We start from the raw sequence: 17,165 nt of genomic DNA on the forward strand, positions 1-17,165 counted from the left end.
AAGACTTCTGCTTTTGCCCATGAGCTCGGCCTAATCCGAGGTTTCTTCGCCTTAGATTCAAGCAGAATGGTGCTACGAATCACCGGTAAAATTTGTTCTTTCGCGCTAAATACCACACCGTGACGCAAGCACGCCGCTATCCAATTGGCACTGAACCTACCTCGGTCGTTCTGCGGTCGTGGCCACTGCGCTCTTGAAAAGAGGAAACGAAGCGTTGTGGCAATATTCTAATCAACCAGGGTTTAAGATATCGGTGGTATACTGCCCTGAGTGCCTCCTCGGCGGTTCTGCTTTTGAAAGGCAAAGGAGGAGGATTGTTTCTCGGCGAAAAACGGCCATCGACCAGCCTCAGGACGGCCAGAAACCGCTGCTTTTCGGTTACATCCGATTCCATATTTTTTTTTATTTTATCGGCGAATATTTATCGGTATTTCTCGGTTAAAAGCGGAAAGTACTCGGTCTAGGTGTAGTTCATCACAGCTCGAATCCCGGTACAGCCAAGTCAGAATTTATACAGAGCAGTAGCAAGTGCAGTCCTTGCAGGCTGATGCGTGGCCGCACAAGGTCAATTGCCTTTAGTCGAAGCGTGAATGAAACGAAAGTGGAGCAACGTGTTTTGTTGCGTTTTCAGTGCAACACAGCGCTGCAAATTCACTACCAAACTAGCGTTTTCACGTTTACTGTATAATTCTCGTACCATGATTACAAAACTATTGACGCTATCTTTATCGAAACAGGGGCAAATTTGTTGCTAATGGGGTGCGGAATCGATCCGTCGCCGATACTGCGTTCACACATGCGGCGGCACCGTTGCCGCGCCGCAGTCCGTGTGCACCGCCGGGGAGGCCATCGCCAGCTCGCAGTTAGTCGAGCGGCGCAGGCGGCAGCTGGCGCCCCATCAGGACGGCAAGCCAGCGGCGCGTGCGGGCGGCCAGGGAGCCCGGCGGCCGGTCACCCGCGAGCCGCTGCTGCGGAGCCGAGCGTGGCGCCGGTGGACCGTGCGGCAGCAGCACCATGGCAGCGTCGGCGCTCGCCGCGTCCGAATGCTGCCGAAGTGGCTCTGCGCCTTCGTCCTCTTCGTCCTCCGAGTCCTCCTCGTCGGGGGAGACGCGCCGGTAGTGCAGCTCGGCGCTGGAAGCTTCCCACGTGCACGTGGTCGTGTTATCCAGCGACGACTCGACCGCGTTCTCCACAGGCGCTGCGCAAGCCGAATCGGTCAGCGGCAGGAGCATGGCCGAGGGGACGGGGCCCGCTCACTCGCCTCCAGCCCTCCACCCTCTCAATATGAAATCTACAGTACGGCGCCCTTTAATGACTGCACTGAGTAATGCTCATCAGATTCGCCGTTCAACTGGCTAGCATATGGCTGTCGATGATAGGGCAGAAATTTATAGACGGACCCTGTTTTGAAGAAATTGGTAAGAAGGCAATATGAATGTGGACAGAAGCCACATTTAGGCGCTCTGCTATACACTGGGTCCCAGCGGGAAAAGGTCAGTGGGGCACTCGCGGTTTCTGAAACCATTGTAGGCAGACAGAAGCATTTTGCATTCTGTCAGTGGCTGTCGGCAGGCTGCGCACAGTGCGAAGGCGTCCAACATCCCTATTCCGGATAACTTTCCTGGAGGCGCCTCTTCGCGCGGCCACGCACTTCCCGCTGATCTCTCTGAAAACCACCGCACTCGCACAAGTCACACGCGCGACAAAAGCGATTGCCCATAAACCTATTTGCAAACTTCCGGACCAGTGTGACGTATATAGGATGGTGGTAGCTTGACATTGTTATGTCACGCTGCAACCTTCGATCATATATTGCTTTGAAGACTCTTACATACACCGCCTCTGTGTTTCCATTCTGCACTCACGCCCTCCGGTATCTGCTCGAGTTTTAAGCACGAAATGCTTTACCGAGCTCGGCAGGCAGATTCAGGCGATCATAGCCCGAACCTGATGCCGAACAGCACGCGGAAATCTGAAGCGCCAAACGTTCCAAAACATTTCGTCCTAGTGCTATCCAACTAAGGTATACGATAAAGGAACCACTGCGCCGCGAAAGGAAAGCACGACGTGACGGCCTTCGAAGGATCTCGAATGACAGCGAAGATTCGTCTGGCCACTGGCAGCAGCGCGCGTTGCCCAAGCGGCCATATCGATCAGAAAAGAAGCCGTGGCGTCGGGACGACACGCGTGGCGATGGGAGGGTGAAAAGTTCACGCCGTCAAGGTTGTGTTCGCCCTGCAGCTTCGGGGTAAGCAACGAACGGATGCAGATTATTCAACGGATTCCACCCCGACCGTGGCGGCCACGTTTCGATGCAGGCGGAACGCAAAAGGCACCCGTGGGAGCGCGATGTGTAAATTGATCCGGAGCCTCCACAACGAATCTGCGCTTCCCTCATAACCCATGCGTCACTTCGGGACGTTTAAAATGAACAATTTCTGTCCGCGCCGTCGATCCGTCGTTGTGTGCGTTCGAAAGAACGCTGCCGCACGATTCCCGGGTCAACACCACTGCTTCTCAAGGCTTCGAAGAAGCAGATGGACGCGCCGCTCTGGAATTCAACGTCTACTGGATGGAGCCAACTTGTGCTTTTCCTGTAATGCATTTCTTGCTTCTCTGGACGACGATGGAAGATACAAAAACGAAAAGCGTGAAATACGTGTTTAGCTTCCATTCCTGGAAAACTCGAACGAACGTCCGCCCAAAACTGCGACAAACCGACGGCGAAACTGAAGTCGATAAAGCCATGTATTTACAAAAGATATTTCCATCCTTGTGGAGTAGCACAAACAAAAATGTTCAAGTCCTATATATGGATGGCGACTCCGCCATTTTGAGGCACGGACTCATTTAGCCACGCCAAAATATTTTGAGCAAAAAAAGACGCTGTTTTTCATCACAAAGCAAACAATTCGGTGTAATGGCCGTCGAAAAAACGAAAGTGTGAAGTATAAAATTGTATTCGATTAGACCTTCTGGACTGTATGGTTTCATGGCAAGGTCGGTTCTTCGCTCTCTTTGCCTAACATCATATCGCGTAACGCCATCTTCCGAGGGCCCTTAGATCTCCAGGCCCGTGCTGCTTGATGTAGAACTGGCGAGAGCGGCATTTCGCAGCTGGTCTTCAACCGCTGAAAGCGCCAGTTAAACTAAATTTATCGCTCCAAGTGTCCGAGCGTGCGCATGCGCGGTTGCATGGTGCTGCACTCGGAATGGAGCTGCATAAATTCGCTTTACAAAGGACGAAGTTGAGCCTGCACTCATACCACTTCCTTGGAGAGATTTAATTCAGTGCCGACATTGTTTCATTTACCTAAACCTCCGAGCAGCAGAGAAAAAAATTGACGAGATGGTTACCATTGGTTAGCGCAACATTCAGGGACAGCTGTTAAGGTATTTATACTTTAAGATATGTTGTGGTAGAGATACGAGAGCGACCTCACATCTGTATGGTTCTATGGCGCTCTCTTTAGTTTTGCGCACACAGTCGCTTTTCGTCTAGGTCCCCTCTCCAGTACGTTCTCTATAGAAGTGCAGCGTCGCCGATAATCCTCTCCTCGGGCGTCGCGTTTCGCAGCAGCTGCCGCAGATTGCCTGTGCTGTATTCCTGCGTTCTCGCCATACTCTCTCCTTCTACGTTAAACACCCTCCGGATGGTCAAACCCTCCTCCTCTTGTTTCCAGGGTAACTACTCCTAGGACGATCCCGTGACAACCCCCCTCCGTTTGCGCTTTAATTACGCTCTCGCCATACATTCTTTTCACATTAACCACCCTCCCGATAAGCTTTCCTATGCTTCGCCATGCCATCTTCCTTTCACAGGAAGCATTCTCAGCTCTCACCACATCCTCCTCCTTCCAGGGTAACCACCTTTTGGACGGTTCCCGCGTTAACCACCTCCGGTTACGCATTACTACGTACGCTCTTGTCAAAGCCTCCTCTTGCTTCCAGGATAACTATACCCTCACGGTCATTCCGTGGCAACCACCCACCGGTAGCCTCTTTACGCTCTCGCCATAGCATCTTCCTATCACGGTAGCCATTCTCCGGTTCTGGGTCCCTCCGCTCTCGCCCCACCCTCGTCCTTCCACGGTAACCACCTTCTGGACGGTTCCTGTGGTAACCACCTTCCGGTTACGTCTTGCAACACTCGTTTACCCTCCTACTTCCATTGTAACTACCCTACGGGTGATTCAAATGGCAACCACCCAGCGGTTGTGCCTTAATTACGCTCTCGCCGTACCCTCCTCCTTCCATGGTAACTACTAACCGGGTGATTCCCGGGGCAACCACCCAGCGGTTGCACCTTTTAATGCTCTCGCCTCACCCTCCTCCTTCAGTGCTAACCATCCTCCGCTTTCGTGTTACCCTCCTCCTTCTACGGTAGCCACTTTCCGGGTGGTTTCGGTGATCACCATCGACCGGTTACGGATTCCTCCACTCATGTCGTATATCCTCTTTCCATAGTAAACATACTACGAGCGCTTAACATGACAACCGATTATTCCGACGACTACGACATGCTAATACTATACTACAACGAAGACGCGAAATCCGAGAACGGAGACCAAAGAAGTCTAATTTTCAAGTTTGAGAACAACGTAATTATAAGACACCAAACCAAAAAGTTGCGATGGGCACTTAAGATCCTTACGTGCTGTGAATGCGAAAGCACCTTTAACCCAAATGCCTTTACCCTAAAGGACATGCCAAATGGCCTGTAGCGTAAAAGCACTTGACCTAAAGGCTTTTAACATAAAGGCCCTGAAGGCCTTCATCCCAATGCCTTTATTGCCATTGTCATTAGTGACCATCATTATAACGCGTTCCTTATCATTCCAAAGCTACCACTATCGCTATAAGCAGCTATTACTAACTACTACTGTATAGTCTAATGTCTTTCCACCCATCATCATCTTTTGATGAACTACTGAGATAATGCGAGACCATGGTGACGTCATCGGGGTTGCCGGAGAACTGCTGCTGGAAAACAACGCCGTGTTTCGTTGCCGACGGGCCATATAATGCTTTCAAATTGAAATAAATAAATAAACGCCGACAATTTTTGCTTCTTCGCCAGCATCGTGGGTCCTGTTTTCCGATAGAAAGCCCGCCATTAAGGAACATCTAACATCCGACAATAAGAAACCCAAAGCCCCGGCGCCACCGGCCCGCAGCGCGCATCATTTCAACATTCCCGTTTCGGCGCGTTCTCACTCACATGTGGGCGACCTGGCCGGGGCGTCGTGCCAGTATTTGTGGGCCCGCACGGCGGCCACGGGCCTCCGGGCGGACACGTCCACGCGTAGCCCCAGCGCGAGCAGCGCCGCCAGCGCCGACACCTCGTCGTCGTCGACGCGCTGGCCTCCGCGGAAGTGCTTATGCAGGTAGCGGCGCAGACAGGCGGCGCTCGTGAAGCGGCTCGTCACGTACTCGGCCAGCAACGAGAGCCGCTCAGCCATGCTGCGCTCGCGGCTCTTGCTCAGCACCAGGAACTTGCGCACCTGCAGACGTCACGGTGGGCAAATGTCCACAAAAATCCGGCGAGCTGACGAACGACACTCTTATAGCTGTATCTGCTAGCTGGAGGAACAGCCAACGCTGCGAACGAGGAAGGGAGGGGAAAAGGGTCCCCCCAACCAAGCAATTGCACGCCCCTGCACCGATTACTCTAATCATGCGCGGCGCAGCATCTGCATTTATTTCCATATTATTTATTTATACATAGTGTATATTACTCCTACCCCTATCCTTTCTCACTATCGCTCCCCCCATTCTTACCCGCTACCTGTCGTCTCCCTGTCCTTTAATTCCCGCTAGTCACAGCTCAGGTTCCGGTCGCAGATGCCACGGCTAGCAACAACTTTTCCGTCCATTGTTATTTTATTAATAAATATTTCCACTAACAACAACAAGCAGCTCAGCGTAGAGTGGCGTGGGTATGGGCGCTGGCGAGGCAGAGCGGCAACAAGCACTGCGGATTAAGCTATAGGCTGAGAAGGTGAGACTGGCGCAATGTCGCGGAGCAAAAGAAGCACCACATGCGCGAATACGGTAGCTATATCGCTGACTTGAGCACGTTAGGCAGCACGACGTAAACATTGAAAGGATTTGAAAGTTTTATTAACACGAACGCATTCAGTGCCGAAATTTGGAATGATGGGAATGCTGTAGCCTTACTGGATCATTGCTATAGTCGGGTACAGCTCAAGAACGATGCGACAGATTACCCTCAAAGGAGGTCCTCCAGCCAATGGCGTTGGCCAATTTTCATGACGCCGCGGTTAACCCGATTAAGCCGTGGTTAGTCTCCTTTCATCTGCCGCCCCCGGGGATGTCAAGCTAGCAGGTTCAATGGGATTTACCGCGACCGCATCAGAATATGTCCACGCTATTGGCTGGAGGGCCTTCTTTGAGCGGGTGTTTGCTGCTTCGCTCTTGCGTTGTATACGACTGTAGGAAAACGTCTCATGGGCGCATCTTCTCCCCCAGCTGCGCTCGACGTGGCAGGGACGAGAGGCCGAAACACGGGTGTGCGTCCCGCTGCCCTCGCAACAGAGTTCCGTCGGCTTGGTCGGCCATCCAACTAAAGTTCCATCATCTTTTTCCCTATGTGCACATATCTGCACCTATGCTTAGATGGGAAGCGCGTGACCCTTGCGCTAGCCATTTCACGAATACAGCCCCTTCGACATGTGCAGTCCCTAAGATCGTGTATATTGCAATAAATGTATTTCACAGCGTTTAAAAATGAGTAGTAATAATTGATTATCGACAGATTTGTGCGCATGTGTGTATGTGTTTTATGGCACTTGGGCAATAAGGCTATCAGGCGCCAAAAGCATGGCTGGAAAATTGACTGTTGTGCTAACGTTAGTTTGTCTATAATATTTCTTTCTGCATTCTCTCCTAGAAGTTGGGGAGGAAAGGAATTCGTTTTAAAGTACTGTGAAATGCGTCCCTCTCAAGTTGGGTGAAATGCTCGTACGGCAAGCTGTACGCAGCCCTGCTAACGACCAGGGCTCTTGTCAGCCTGACCTTGTCCTCTTCCCTGAAGCCTTTTCGGTTATTTGCAGCCGATACCGAGCAGGTAGAGGCCATGCTCCGCAAGGCTTAGAAAGTCGCCCTGGGCAAACCCAAGCGGACCTCTACCAGTAAGCTGATAGACCTCGGGGTGTGAGACAATTACCTAGAACAACAAGAAGCCCTACTCGCCTCGCATAAGGAGAGACTGCTTCGGTACACCACCGGCAGAGCTCTACGCGGAACACTCGGAAACAGAGACAGCATCAGAAAAATCAAGGGGACAATCGACGCCACGGACATCAGGCATCGTACAGAGCTCTCCCGACTCCCCCTGTACGTAGTTTACGTAGACGCTGCCTGTCACTCGATGAAATTGGAGACGGTGACGACGGCGATCCACTCTATATACGCAAGGAGGTCGCAATTAAGCTTCAAATTTCGAGTCTGCCATTCGACTGAAGCCGAGGAGGCTGCGCTTGGTCTCGCTATCTCCGAATATTACAGAAGAGGAGGGTCGTTATTAACTGTCACCGACTCGCAAGCGCCGTGCCCCAGCTACCTGCATGGCCGCCGGGGGAGAGCGCTCTATGCATCCTCTATAAGCTAGGGGGCGAGAACCCCGTAACGAAACACCACATTATAGGGGCGCCAGAAAACATAGTCCTGGTCTGGAACTATATGGCTGATGCCATTGCTCGAGGTCACGTATGGCCATATCCTCGAGCACCTCAGGGAGGCTAGGAGACGCTATCGACCTCCCTACTCTAATGAGCAGGATGTGATTTGGCGCCACCTCTAAACTGCCACATACCGATGGCTCTATATGATCAGTAAAATGCACTGCACCGCGCCGCATAAGCAGGCAGTTTGTCCGGCATGCAGGGAAAGGGCCTTACTGCATAACACTGCATGGGACTGCCAAAAAATACGGCGGTGCCCAGCATACATAATACCACACTGGGGCAGTTGGAAGGCTATCCGATCCAGCAATTAGCAAGGTGACCAGGTGAGACTTGTGGACCGGGCGAAGACTGCGGCAGCCGCTGTAGGGGCAATGGACAGAGGGCTCTACCCGTTCTCCTAGAATAAAGTTCTCCTAGAACTTAATTTATTAGCAAATAAAAGTCTTTCTCTCGCTCTTTCGTTTTCTCGTCGAGTGAAGTATAGCAGTTACTGTCTCGCTGCCGGTGGACACCTTAACCGCACTCGTGGGGAAGGGATCAAGAAAGGAGGGAAAGAAGATAGAGAAAAAGAGGTGCCGTAGTGAAGGGTGTTGGCGGTAGCAATAACTTGGACTAACGATGGAGTAGCATCGGTCTAACGTCGTCGGACTAACGATGGCGGAGCTGGACAGCGCCTCCTCCCACTGCTCATGAGCTCCTGTTTAATTTCGATACCTGGGGTTGTTTAAGGTGCACTCACTCGGCACAGTGCACGGGCGTCTTCGGCGTTTCGCTTGCATCGAAACGCGAAACCCATGTGCTACCACGTCACCGTCTTATCACGTTAAAGAAAGGGGCGTTTGTGAATATGAGGGGAAGACAAGTCCTCTTGTCGAAACGTCGGCTAGCTGACTGTGCCCTCCCTCCCTCCTGCCTTCTGATGATTTTACGCTGTCAAGAGTTTAACCTTTTTCGGATCCGCTCTTCAAAGAACTGTTGCTTACAAAAATCAGGTTCCTGCAATCTCGAAATTATTCCCAATTTTTATTGAAACATGTATTCTCCGGCGCAAGTGTTCAAATAAACAGGCATCATCGAGCATTGTTCCGTGTTTATAAAGGCACAGATATCCGTGATCACGGTGAAAGGTCTCAGAGAAAGAATTACTGCTGCGCAATTATCTGCTTAGCTTCGTGGGAACACCCCAAACTGAGTAATATGCCTTGGTTGACGCTGCCAGGCCTGACGAGCACGCACCTTCCATCGCCAGTGGCAGGTGAGCGCCTCGGCCACGAGCGTGCATAGCGCCCAGACGTCGACGCGGTCCGCCTGCACGTCGCCGCTGGGGGGCAGCCCGATGCGCGATGCGATGACGTCGGGCGGTGCGAACACGCTGTCCACCCGCACGTCGGAAGCCGACACCAGCCGGCTGGGCTGCAGGCTCGCCAGGCCGCCCAACACGGCACGGTCCGCCTGCCAGAGCGACACGCATTTCTCTCTCAGGCCAGGCATTTCTCTACCATACGGGCGATACTGAGCACGAACCAGCGAAGAGTAGCAATGGTGTGGGTGGGCTTGCCATCATGCTGGACCCAGAGGCCAAGCACTCGGATACGGAAGAAGGTATTCATGATTCGTATATTAAGTTCTCTCTGCGAACTCTATTAATAACTCCGCCCTGCTATTCCAAGAGCCTGTGCCATAGTTGCCTGCTGAAAGGTCTCCAGCCTGCTTTTTTCTTTTCTACCTTGGCATTGATGCAGCCCATCAGTACAGTGTACTTGTTTTTGCTTTGCTCATTGAAGATTCCACGTCTTCATAAAAGCTTTTGACGATTTGGTCGACATGGTTGTATGTAGGTGGGTAAGCGTGTACCACCTTCAGTTTGTACCTCTTATTAAGCCTAATTATGATAACTGGCGCCCTCTCGCTAATACTATAGTATTCCTCTATTTTGGCAGCTATATCCCGATTGATGAGGAATCCCACCCCTAGTTCTCGTCTGTCCGATAATCCACGATAGCTTATTGGCTTGCTGGGAATCAGAGCAGCATGTGTGTGTGTGCGCGCGCGCGCGCGCGTGTGTGCGTGTGTGCGTGCGTGCGTGTGTGTGTGTGTGCGTGTGTGTGCGTGTGCGTGCGTGTGTGTGTGCGCGCGTTCGTGCGTGCGTGCGTGCGTGCGCGTGTGTGTGTGTGCGTGCGTGCGTGTGTGTGTTTTCAAGAGCGCTGATTTGGATGAACACGATAGCATTGTTTTTTCAGCAGCGCAGGGGACAAAAGACGTGACAAGTCCATGTCACACCAAACCATGTCACACCAACTTGCCCAAGCTTCTACAGTATCACGATAGCATTGTACGTGCCCACCTCTTAGCACTGTATACGCCTCATTTGTCCTTCTAAACTCACTAAGCCCTTTGACACCCGATTTAATTCCCGCTAGTCACTTTCCAATGGCTGCCTGCCCGCCATGGAAGCCGACAGAAGTGGGGTTTTACCGCACGAGGCACGCATTTAGATTGTTCGACGGCGGAACGAATCAATGGCCAGGAGAGTGGAAATCTTGTATTCATTAGAAAACCAGTGGGCAGCCGGCGTCGCTGGGCTCTGTGGATCGAACCCAACACCTTCCGAATGCGAGGCGTCACAACTGAAGTGGGCGCGCCAGAGATCGCTATGAATCAGACTCGTGGCTACTGCTGCTCAGAGACCTGCTGGCATCTCCATATTCGCCGGCAGCATTCAGCGCGCGCAGGCTCATAGACAATCTCGGCGCAGAGGTTAACAGAGCAGCAGAGCTGCGCATAGGACGGTCAACAGATCATGACGGAGATCGTTTTACCCCTAGAAAAACCAGAAACAGGCGGAATGCCATTATCGCACCTATTAGAAAAACCAGAGGTTTTCAGGCAGTACTGGAATTCGGATGCAATGCTTCTCGCCAACCGATATGGCACGTAGAAGCCGGCGCAACGCCGTCTCGCTTGTGTCGAAACCCGCGCGCCCTGCAGCGCCTCTATGAGGCGAACGTGAAAGACGGACGACACAACTTGCGCGCAGTACCACGGTTACATGTTACTGGGTGATTGTTGCAGAGCATGATAGTTTATTGCGCTACTTAAGCAGCAATCGTCGCCTATTAGAGATGCCACCAAGTGGCTACAAACCGCAGCGGGGGCTTAGGGGCCAACAAGGTGTTCTGCTAACGAGCACGAGGTGCTTGATTCCGAAAGCGGTGGCTGCCTTCCGATGGAGTGGAGCATGTTATTGTACGGCTGGTGTTGTCGAGGGTTGATGGTCGTGCTGACATGGGAGGACTCAGTGGTAGACCCCAGGTTCGAGTTGAGTCGAACTGAACCTCGTTCCGGTGTATCGCCCCATAACATTCCATAACACCATAAGATTTGCGGCGCCGCTCTGGTGCGAGAGCGCGGGCCCAGAAACATACCCTTTCTGCCGACCTCACTCTATATTTTAACTCGATAGCGTTAAAACCCCCTTTAACCAGAAAATCCGGTCTAGGAGTGGTCAGAGTCGGCGTTGTGAGTGAAGAATCACGAGCATGGATCTGGCAGATGGCGCCCAGAGAGCAACATATAAGAGGCAGGTGGCCTACCTAGGTCACGTGACCTTGCGGTGTCATCACAACCTGTCCACCGTGGCAGGTGGCAGTTAAATTAATGATCAGTCGCTCGCGAAGAGCAACCTGGCCCGCACACTGGGAGCAGCCGTAATCGCAGGGCAGTGGCGCATCGCTTAACCGATGAATCACTGCGCCAGGAGCCACCTGGCAGGAGGGGTATGGGGACTCCCAGGGATCTATGAACGTGAAGAAGAGAATGACCTACTGCATATATGGGAATTAATCTATTACGCTATCGCGCCATTCCCTTAAGGCGAAGCTTAAGTGTCCCCTCCATTTTTTTGCAGAGGTCGCGCGCTTGTTCTTTGTTTATCGCCAACCTGGGGCGCACACAAACGCCACCTTGACACCATAGTCACTTCAAAGCCGGCGGGGGTTGTGCATGGCTAGCAAGCGATGAGATTATAATTGCTGTACCATGCGCAGTGCTACGCGCTGCCGCCGGCTTAGTCGTGGTTGCACAGCCTTCGAATCGCCACACGGCGCGCCGTTTCTTTTAGCACATACCAAGCTGCATACTATTCAGACGGAAACTTTCGCTAAGTTCGCTTCAAGTTCGGTTTCATGTCTACTCTCCGAATTTTCGCTGTTCATGGACGATATTCGCTTGTGTTTGCCGAGATCGGGAGCTCGAGGGGAGATCGGGGGAAGTGTCACGCGCAACACTCATCGCTCAGTGAGAGAAACAGAGCTTCCTCTCCCAGCAGACTTCAAAGGCGCACTTTAATCTTACGCGGACGCAAACGCCAAAGATAATAATGTTGCACACCAGTCTTCTCGGTCCAGCCTTACCTGATACACGCCAGACATGTTCCTACACCCCAGAGGCGCTGCTTCCCTCTGTGATAGCAGAGCTCATTGCCATACGTGGCGGCTTGTCCACTTTAAAGGACCTCCTCTGTATACCACCACCGAACTGTCTTCTCCTATATACCGACTCAACGGAAGCAGTAGGAGCTTTATACGGCGCGTAGCCTGTAGCCTGGACATTGTTATCGATGTGTGCTCCATCGTGCAATCGTATGGATGCCCTGTTTGAGTTGTTTGGGCTCGACGCAATGCGCACCATCTTAGGGAAGCGGACTGCGCACCCCATTCACCGCAAGAGCCACGCCCGCCTATTTTGCTGAAATTATCCGCCAGAGACGCCGTACTGCCTAAGAAGGAATTTCTCCACCGCTCCACGCGTGCTTCAATTCCACCGCGTGTATACAACCTTCCCGGCGATTTAACTCGCCGTGAGGAGGTGGTGTTAAGGAGAATCCGTGTGGATACTGCACTGACGCCTGCGGTCAGGGCCTCCTGGACATCACAGACACCGCTTCTGACCTGCCCCTTCTGTCCCACTTCTGCTACAGAGGCGACGTTACCTCACTTCATGCTAACTAGCCCGGACTTCGGGAGGCACGCAAGCGATATCTCGGCATTCAGGGTTACCACCCCAGCCGACCACCAGACACTCGAAGCTGGACCCATGGGCCCCTATACAGGCCTTGTTCGCACTCATAACCAACACCGGCCTGCACATGTTCCTGTAACCTTCTTATGCTGAAGGGCATATTCGCGCAATGAAAAAAAAAAAGATCGAGAGCTGAAAACATTCTGGGCTTAAAAAAGCCAGTGGATTCCCTGCTCCCGGTGTAAATACGCATGCGATATGGGCGCTCCCAGACACAGTTCCAAAGTTGTGGACTTTCAGTGTGAAATTACTACGGCGTGATTGAAATCTGGTTGGCCGCGCCTTTAAGCATTTCAAGCTGTGGATGCCTAAGAGTTAGCTTGGGAGAAACGAATATTTCGTTGCGCGTATTTAGGTATGCCGTTTACGAACTATAATGGTTCATGTGTGACCACGAAGCGATATTGTTACGAAAAATAATCCAAAGATCATAAAGGAGCTCTGGACGTATTGATGTGTTTGATTCTACACACATCGATTTCAGTCGCCGCGGTGGCTGAGTGGTTACGGCGCTCGGCTGCCGGCCAGAAAGACGCGGGTTCGATGCCACCCGCGGCGGTCGAATTTTGATGGAGGCGAAATTCTAGAGGCCCGTGTATTGTGCGATGTCAGTGCACGTTAAAGAACCCCAGGTGGCCACGGCGTCTCTCATAGCCTGAGTCGCTTTGGAACGTTAAACCCCCATAAACCATATACCGAACACATCTATTTCATTCAGCCGTCCTCCTGAACTTAATTGCGTCAGGTAGCGATGGCGACATGCAGGTGTGCGTACCTGCAGTATGAAGACGTTTCGCAGGCTAACGTCCAAGTGGTAGAGCTCACGCTGGTGCAGGTACTCGAGTGCGCCGGCCACCTGGAAGAGCTCAGCCAGGTGGCATTTACAGTTTCAGACCTCCCTCCAAGAGGCTTGACGCACGTATGAAATCAAATCAAATAACTTTATGTGAGTGTCGACAACGAAATCGCAATTCTCGTGATGCTGTAGGGTGTCAGCGAAAAGCCTGTAATGTCTTGACAAAGGCCAGCACCCCATTCACATATATAAACAGCAAGGGACAAAAAGGAGCGAAATAAATAAAAGCCTTACAATCACAGCGACGGCATTCTATGTAAAAAAAAACATCTACATTTAAATGACAGGGGTAAAATGTGAGCATAAAATTGCTTACGTTAAACGTAACTTTAGTGACGACGCATGCACTGTTCTACACTCTACACCAATACACACTAGTACGCGAGTAAAAAAGGAGTCAGCTGTCTTCTAGCGCACTACTTTTTATAAAGGGAAGTGCACTAGAGGACTGATTACTCACCTTCTATTCCTTTCAAGCTTGGAGTGTACAGATTAGTTCGACTCATTAAGAGAGGCACTAAGTATTTGTAGCAGTACTTCAACATTTAGCGGCCCTAGTTAATACAAACGTAGAGAATCTTCAGTATCTGACACTTTCATGATGTAATAGAATAAAAATTTAAAAAGTAAACACAGCAGTTGTTGACACTGGGCCACGGTCCGCGGCGTCCTGTATTACTCCGCTTTCCAGTCACAAAAGCAAACGAAATGAGCTTTGAAATGTTTTACTTTATTTAACAAGTCAGGCATCAAAATTCTAGAGCCTGTAACTTTTTTTTCTCGTGACTAGCTTCTTGTTTAGCTGACAAGAGAAGTTTGAACAACGGACTACTTTTTTGCCGTGGAGGAATTCTGTGCGCCGGTCCTAAATGTGGGCGGAGCTTCACTGCAGAGTTGTATATGACTATATATGTTTTTTTTTTTCATGTGGAGCCAGGGTTGCAAGTTTTTCTAGGAAAGGGCATCATTTTGCGACGGGCACGGTAACGTTTCAATAGAAGTATGTCGAACAGGTTTGGTAGTGGTTGTAATATAAGGTCATACAATATACGTTTTGTGTGTGCGTCGAATACTGCGTTAGAAATGATCTTTGCAGCTTTTTTTTTTTGCAGTCAATAGATTTTGGACAAGTTTGTGTCAGTCACTGTGCCCCCTACCGAGTAACCATGTACTTAGGAAGTACACACATACCACCACATCGTCACCCATCACGACCCTCTTTCTGCTCCTCTTGCCCTTCCCCAGTGCAGAGTAGCAGACCAGATATCAATCTTCCTGGCCGAACTCTTTGCCTTCGTTTCAATAAATCTATCTATCTATAAATTAACTATGCGTTAATGTGAATGCGAAAAGAGTATTTTATAAAACTAAATTAATCTGTTCTGGTACAAAGAAATGGAAGCGTGTAAGAATACCAACTGTTTGCGAAGTCAGCATGTGCGTTCCACTGTATGCTTTCTTCAAAAAGAACACCCAAGGGCTTTGTTACTGGCACAAAATCTCTGACTGAAGGACCAAGACGCAGTACAATATTTGGGCAAAAAAGAACTGACTTCGCCATCGAGGCCTTTTTAGTTAGAGAATTAATTTCACTCCAGGTGTTAAATAGATCAAGCACTTTATTTGCTTTTTTTCACAAGCGGTAAACTGTGATGTGAGAAAAATAAACTTGTGTCATCAGCATGAATGACAAATAAAGTATTTGCGTCTATTTTAACAAGGTCATTAACATATGAGCTAAAAAGCAGAGGCCCAAGGATGCTTCCCTGCTGAACGCCGAGTAGCAATGGTTTGAAGCTGGAGTGAGAGTTGTTTATGAGCACCCTTTACTGGCGATATTGTAGGTAGGACTTAACTCACAGAAATCGATCTCTGAAACCATAGTATTCCAATTTTTTCAAAAAATAGTGTGACGTGATTTATTCTATCGGATGACGTTTGAAAAGTCTATGGAGATTCCAGTTGTATACAGTTCACGCTCAAAAGCGTCAAGAATGATTCCTTTTTTGCACTTGCAAAGCGCTTTCTGTCTAAAGTTTTTTTTTTTTTGTAAGCCCAAGTTGACAGGGCATCATGATGTAGTGCTTGGTTATAAATAAGCTCATTCGCACGTCTGTTAGTTTTTCAGCAACGTATCAGGCGAGTATGCCACAGACCGCAGGATAAGATCACGTCTCGCTGTTGCGTCTCAAAAAGAAAATTCTCTTGAGGCTAGCATCCATCCTGTGGGCTGCCAGCCTAATGGGGGATATAATCGATGGGGCCACCTGAGAAGAAAAAAAAACGATTTGCAAAATTGCAATATGACGGTTCCCGTCAATAATCAGTGCTATCTAATATGTTGGCAGTCCTACGCTAATCGGAATTTTTTTTCGAAAACGTGTGCATCCGTTGTATGTGTGTCGCTGAGTTAAGTTTTCTTCAGGGCTTAAGTTATTTAATGAGCAGTTAGTTCTAAGCCTTGCACAAGCCTGTCATCACCGTTACATGACGATTTGTTGGTCACTATCTTGGGAAGGGTATATTATGTAGAACAATATATCGACCACTGGTCTTCAGAGGTACAGTCGCGAGCAAAAAAGATTAACGCATTGACGTCACCGGGGAGGCGAAAATCGCATCGCGCGGCTGGTGGTGGGGCGCCGTGCTTTGCGAACACACGTACCACTCTTGTTATTGGCGTGTTCGTAACCGCAGCGCCGAGAGTTGCTATCTGCCGCTGCTGTGGCACGTCACTAGTGCATTATAATCATTTTTACTCGCGGCTGTACCAGAGCGGAGGGGACGCCAACGACTGGGAAGTGACGCCAAGGGCTGCTGAGCGTCGGCCGGAGCAGATAGGGCAATTCTCTGGAAGATGGGTGCCGTCGGCTTACGGTTAGTTAAGAGCCTTTAACGCTGCGGCGATCGCGATAATGGCACCGGTGGTTAAGGTGCGCGTGGTCGTTGTCGCACCTGGAAGAGCCATAGCTTAACGGCGGCGTACGATCCCTCGGAGCAGAGGAAAGCCTTGAGGGAGACCTTGTGCTGCAGCGTGCACCGAAATGCGGGCATCACGTACGCCACGCACGTCTGCAGGTGCGGCGCACAGATGTCCACCCTGTCGAACGAAGGGGCTCTGCGTCACTGCGCGCACTGCTCGCCGGAAGGCAAGCCGCGCTCGATGGCCACGAAAGAGAAGCCAAAATCTTGCAGGCTAATCCGTGCTTCACCTGCATTTCCCGTCCTCGTTGCTCCTATCTTAAGCGGGGCTCCCACAGAGGTTTGTATCTTTTCTTCGAGGCTATCACCTACGCGACTGTAAATACGTGGGTTCTCCTCCGTTATCCAGCCCCGAGATTAGGCCTGTATTGGTGAGGTGGAGCCTCACTGAAGTCAGTCTAGTACAACAATAGCTGCACAAAGGAAGCTGGCGTGTTCACGGCGCTCGGCGTCCGCACAAATGCACCTGTGCACAGGATGAGAACATGTGCAGAGCAGGAGTATAGATGCACCTTTGCTATATGGTGCACCTGTGCGGG

At 50.8% G+C, this 17,165-nt stretch overlaps 1 protein-coding gene across 1 annotated transcript; it reads right to left on the minus strand.

Annotated features, from left to right (window-relative positions):
- Positions 1 to 744: 744 nt before the first annotated feature.
- LOC144094899 (uncharacterized) lies at positions 745 to 16,730 on the minus strand. Its single transcript, XM_077628768.1, has 5 exons — positions 16,600 to 16,730; positions 13,564 to 13,644; positions 8,946 to 9,161; positions 5,222 to 5,504; positions 745 to 1,198 (listed from the first exon to the last, which is right to left on the minus strand). The coding sequence occupies exons 1-5, from the start codon at positions 16,696 to 16,698 to the stop codon at positions 864 to 866; spliced, it is 1,014 nt and encodes a 337-aa protein (XP_077484894.1). The 5' UTR covers positions 16,699 to 16,730; the 3' UTR covers positions 745 to 863.
- Between the last annotated feature and the right edge of the window lie 435 nt (positions 16,731 to 17,165).

Source organism: Amblyomma americanum, chromosome 6 (genome assembly GCF_052857255.1).
Source record: "Amblyomma americanum isolate KBUSLIRL-KWMA chromosome 6, ASM5285725v1, whole genome shotgun sequence".
NCBI lineage: Eukaryota > Metazoa > Arthropoda > Arachnida > Ixodida > Ixodidae > Amblyomma > Amblyomma americanum.

Coding starts and splice junctions, on each gene's coding strand:
- LOC144094899 (XM_077628768.1), bottom strand. CDS start 16,698: ATGCCCGCATTTCGGTGCACGCTGCAGCACAAGGTCTCCCTCAAGGCT. Junction 9,162..13,563: donor GAAACGTCTTCATACTGCAG/GTACGCACACCT, acceptor TCGCTCTGGCAG/GCGGACCGTGCCGTGTTGGG. Junction 5,505..8,945: donor CCTGCCACTGGCGATGGAAG/GTGCGTGCTCGT, acceptor TGACGTCTGCAG/GTGCGCAAGTTCCTGGTGCT.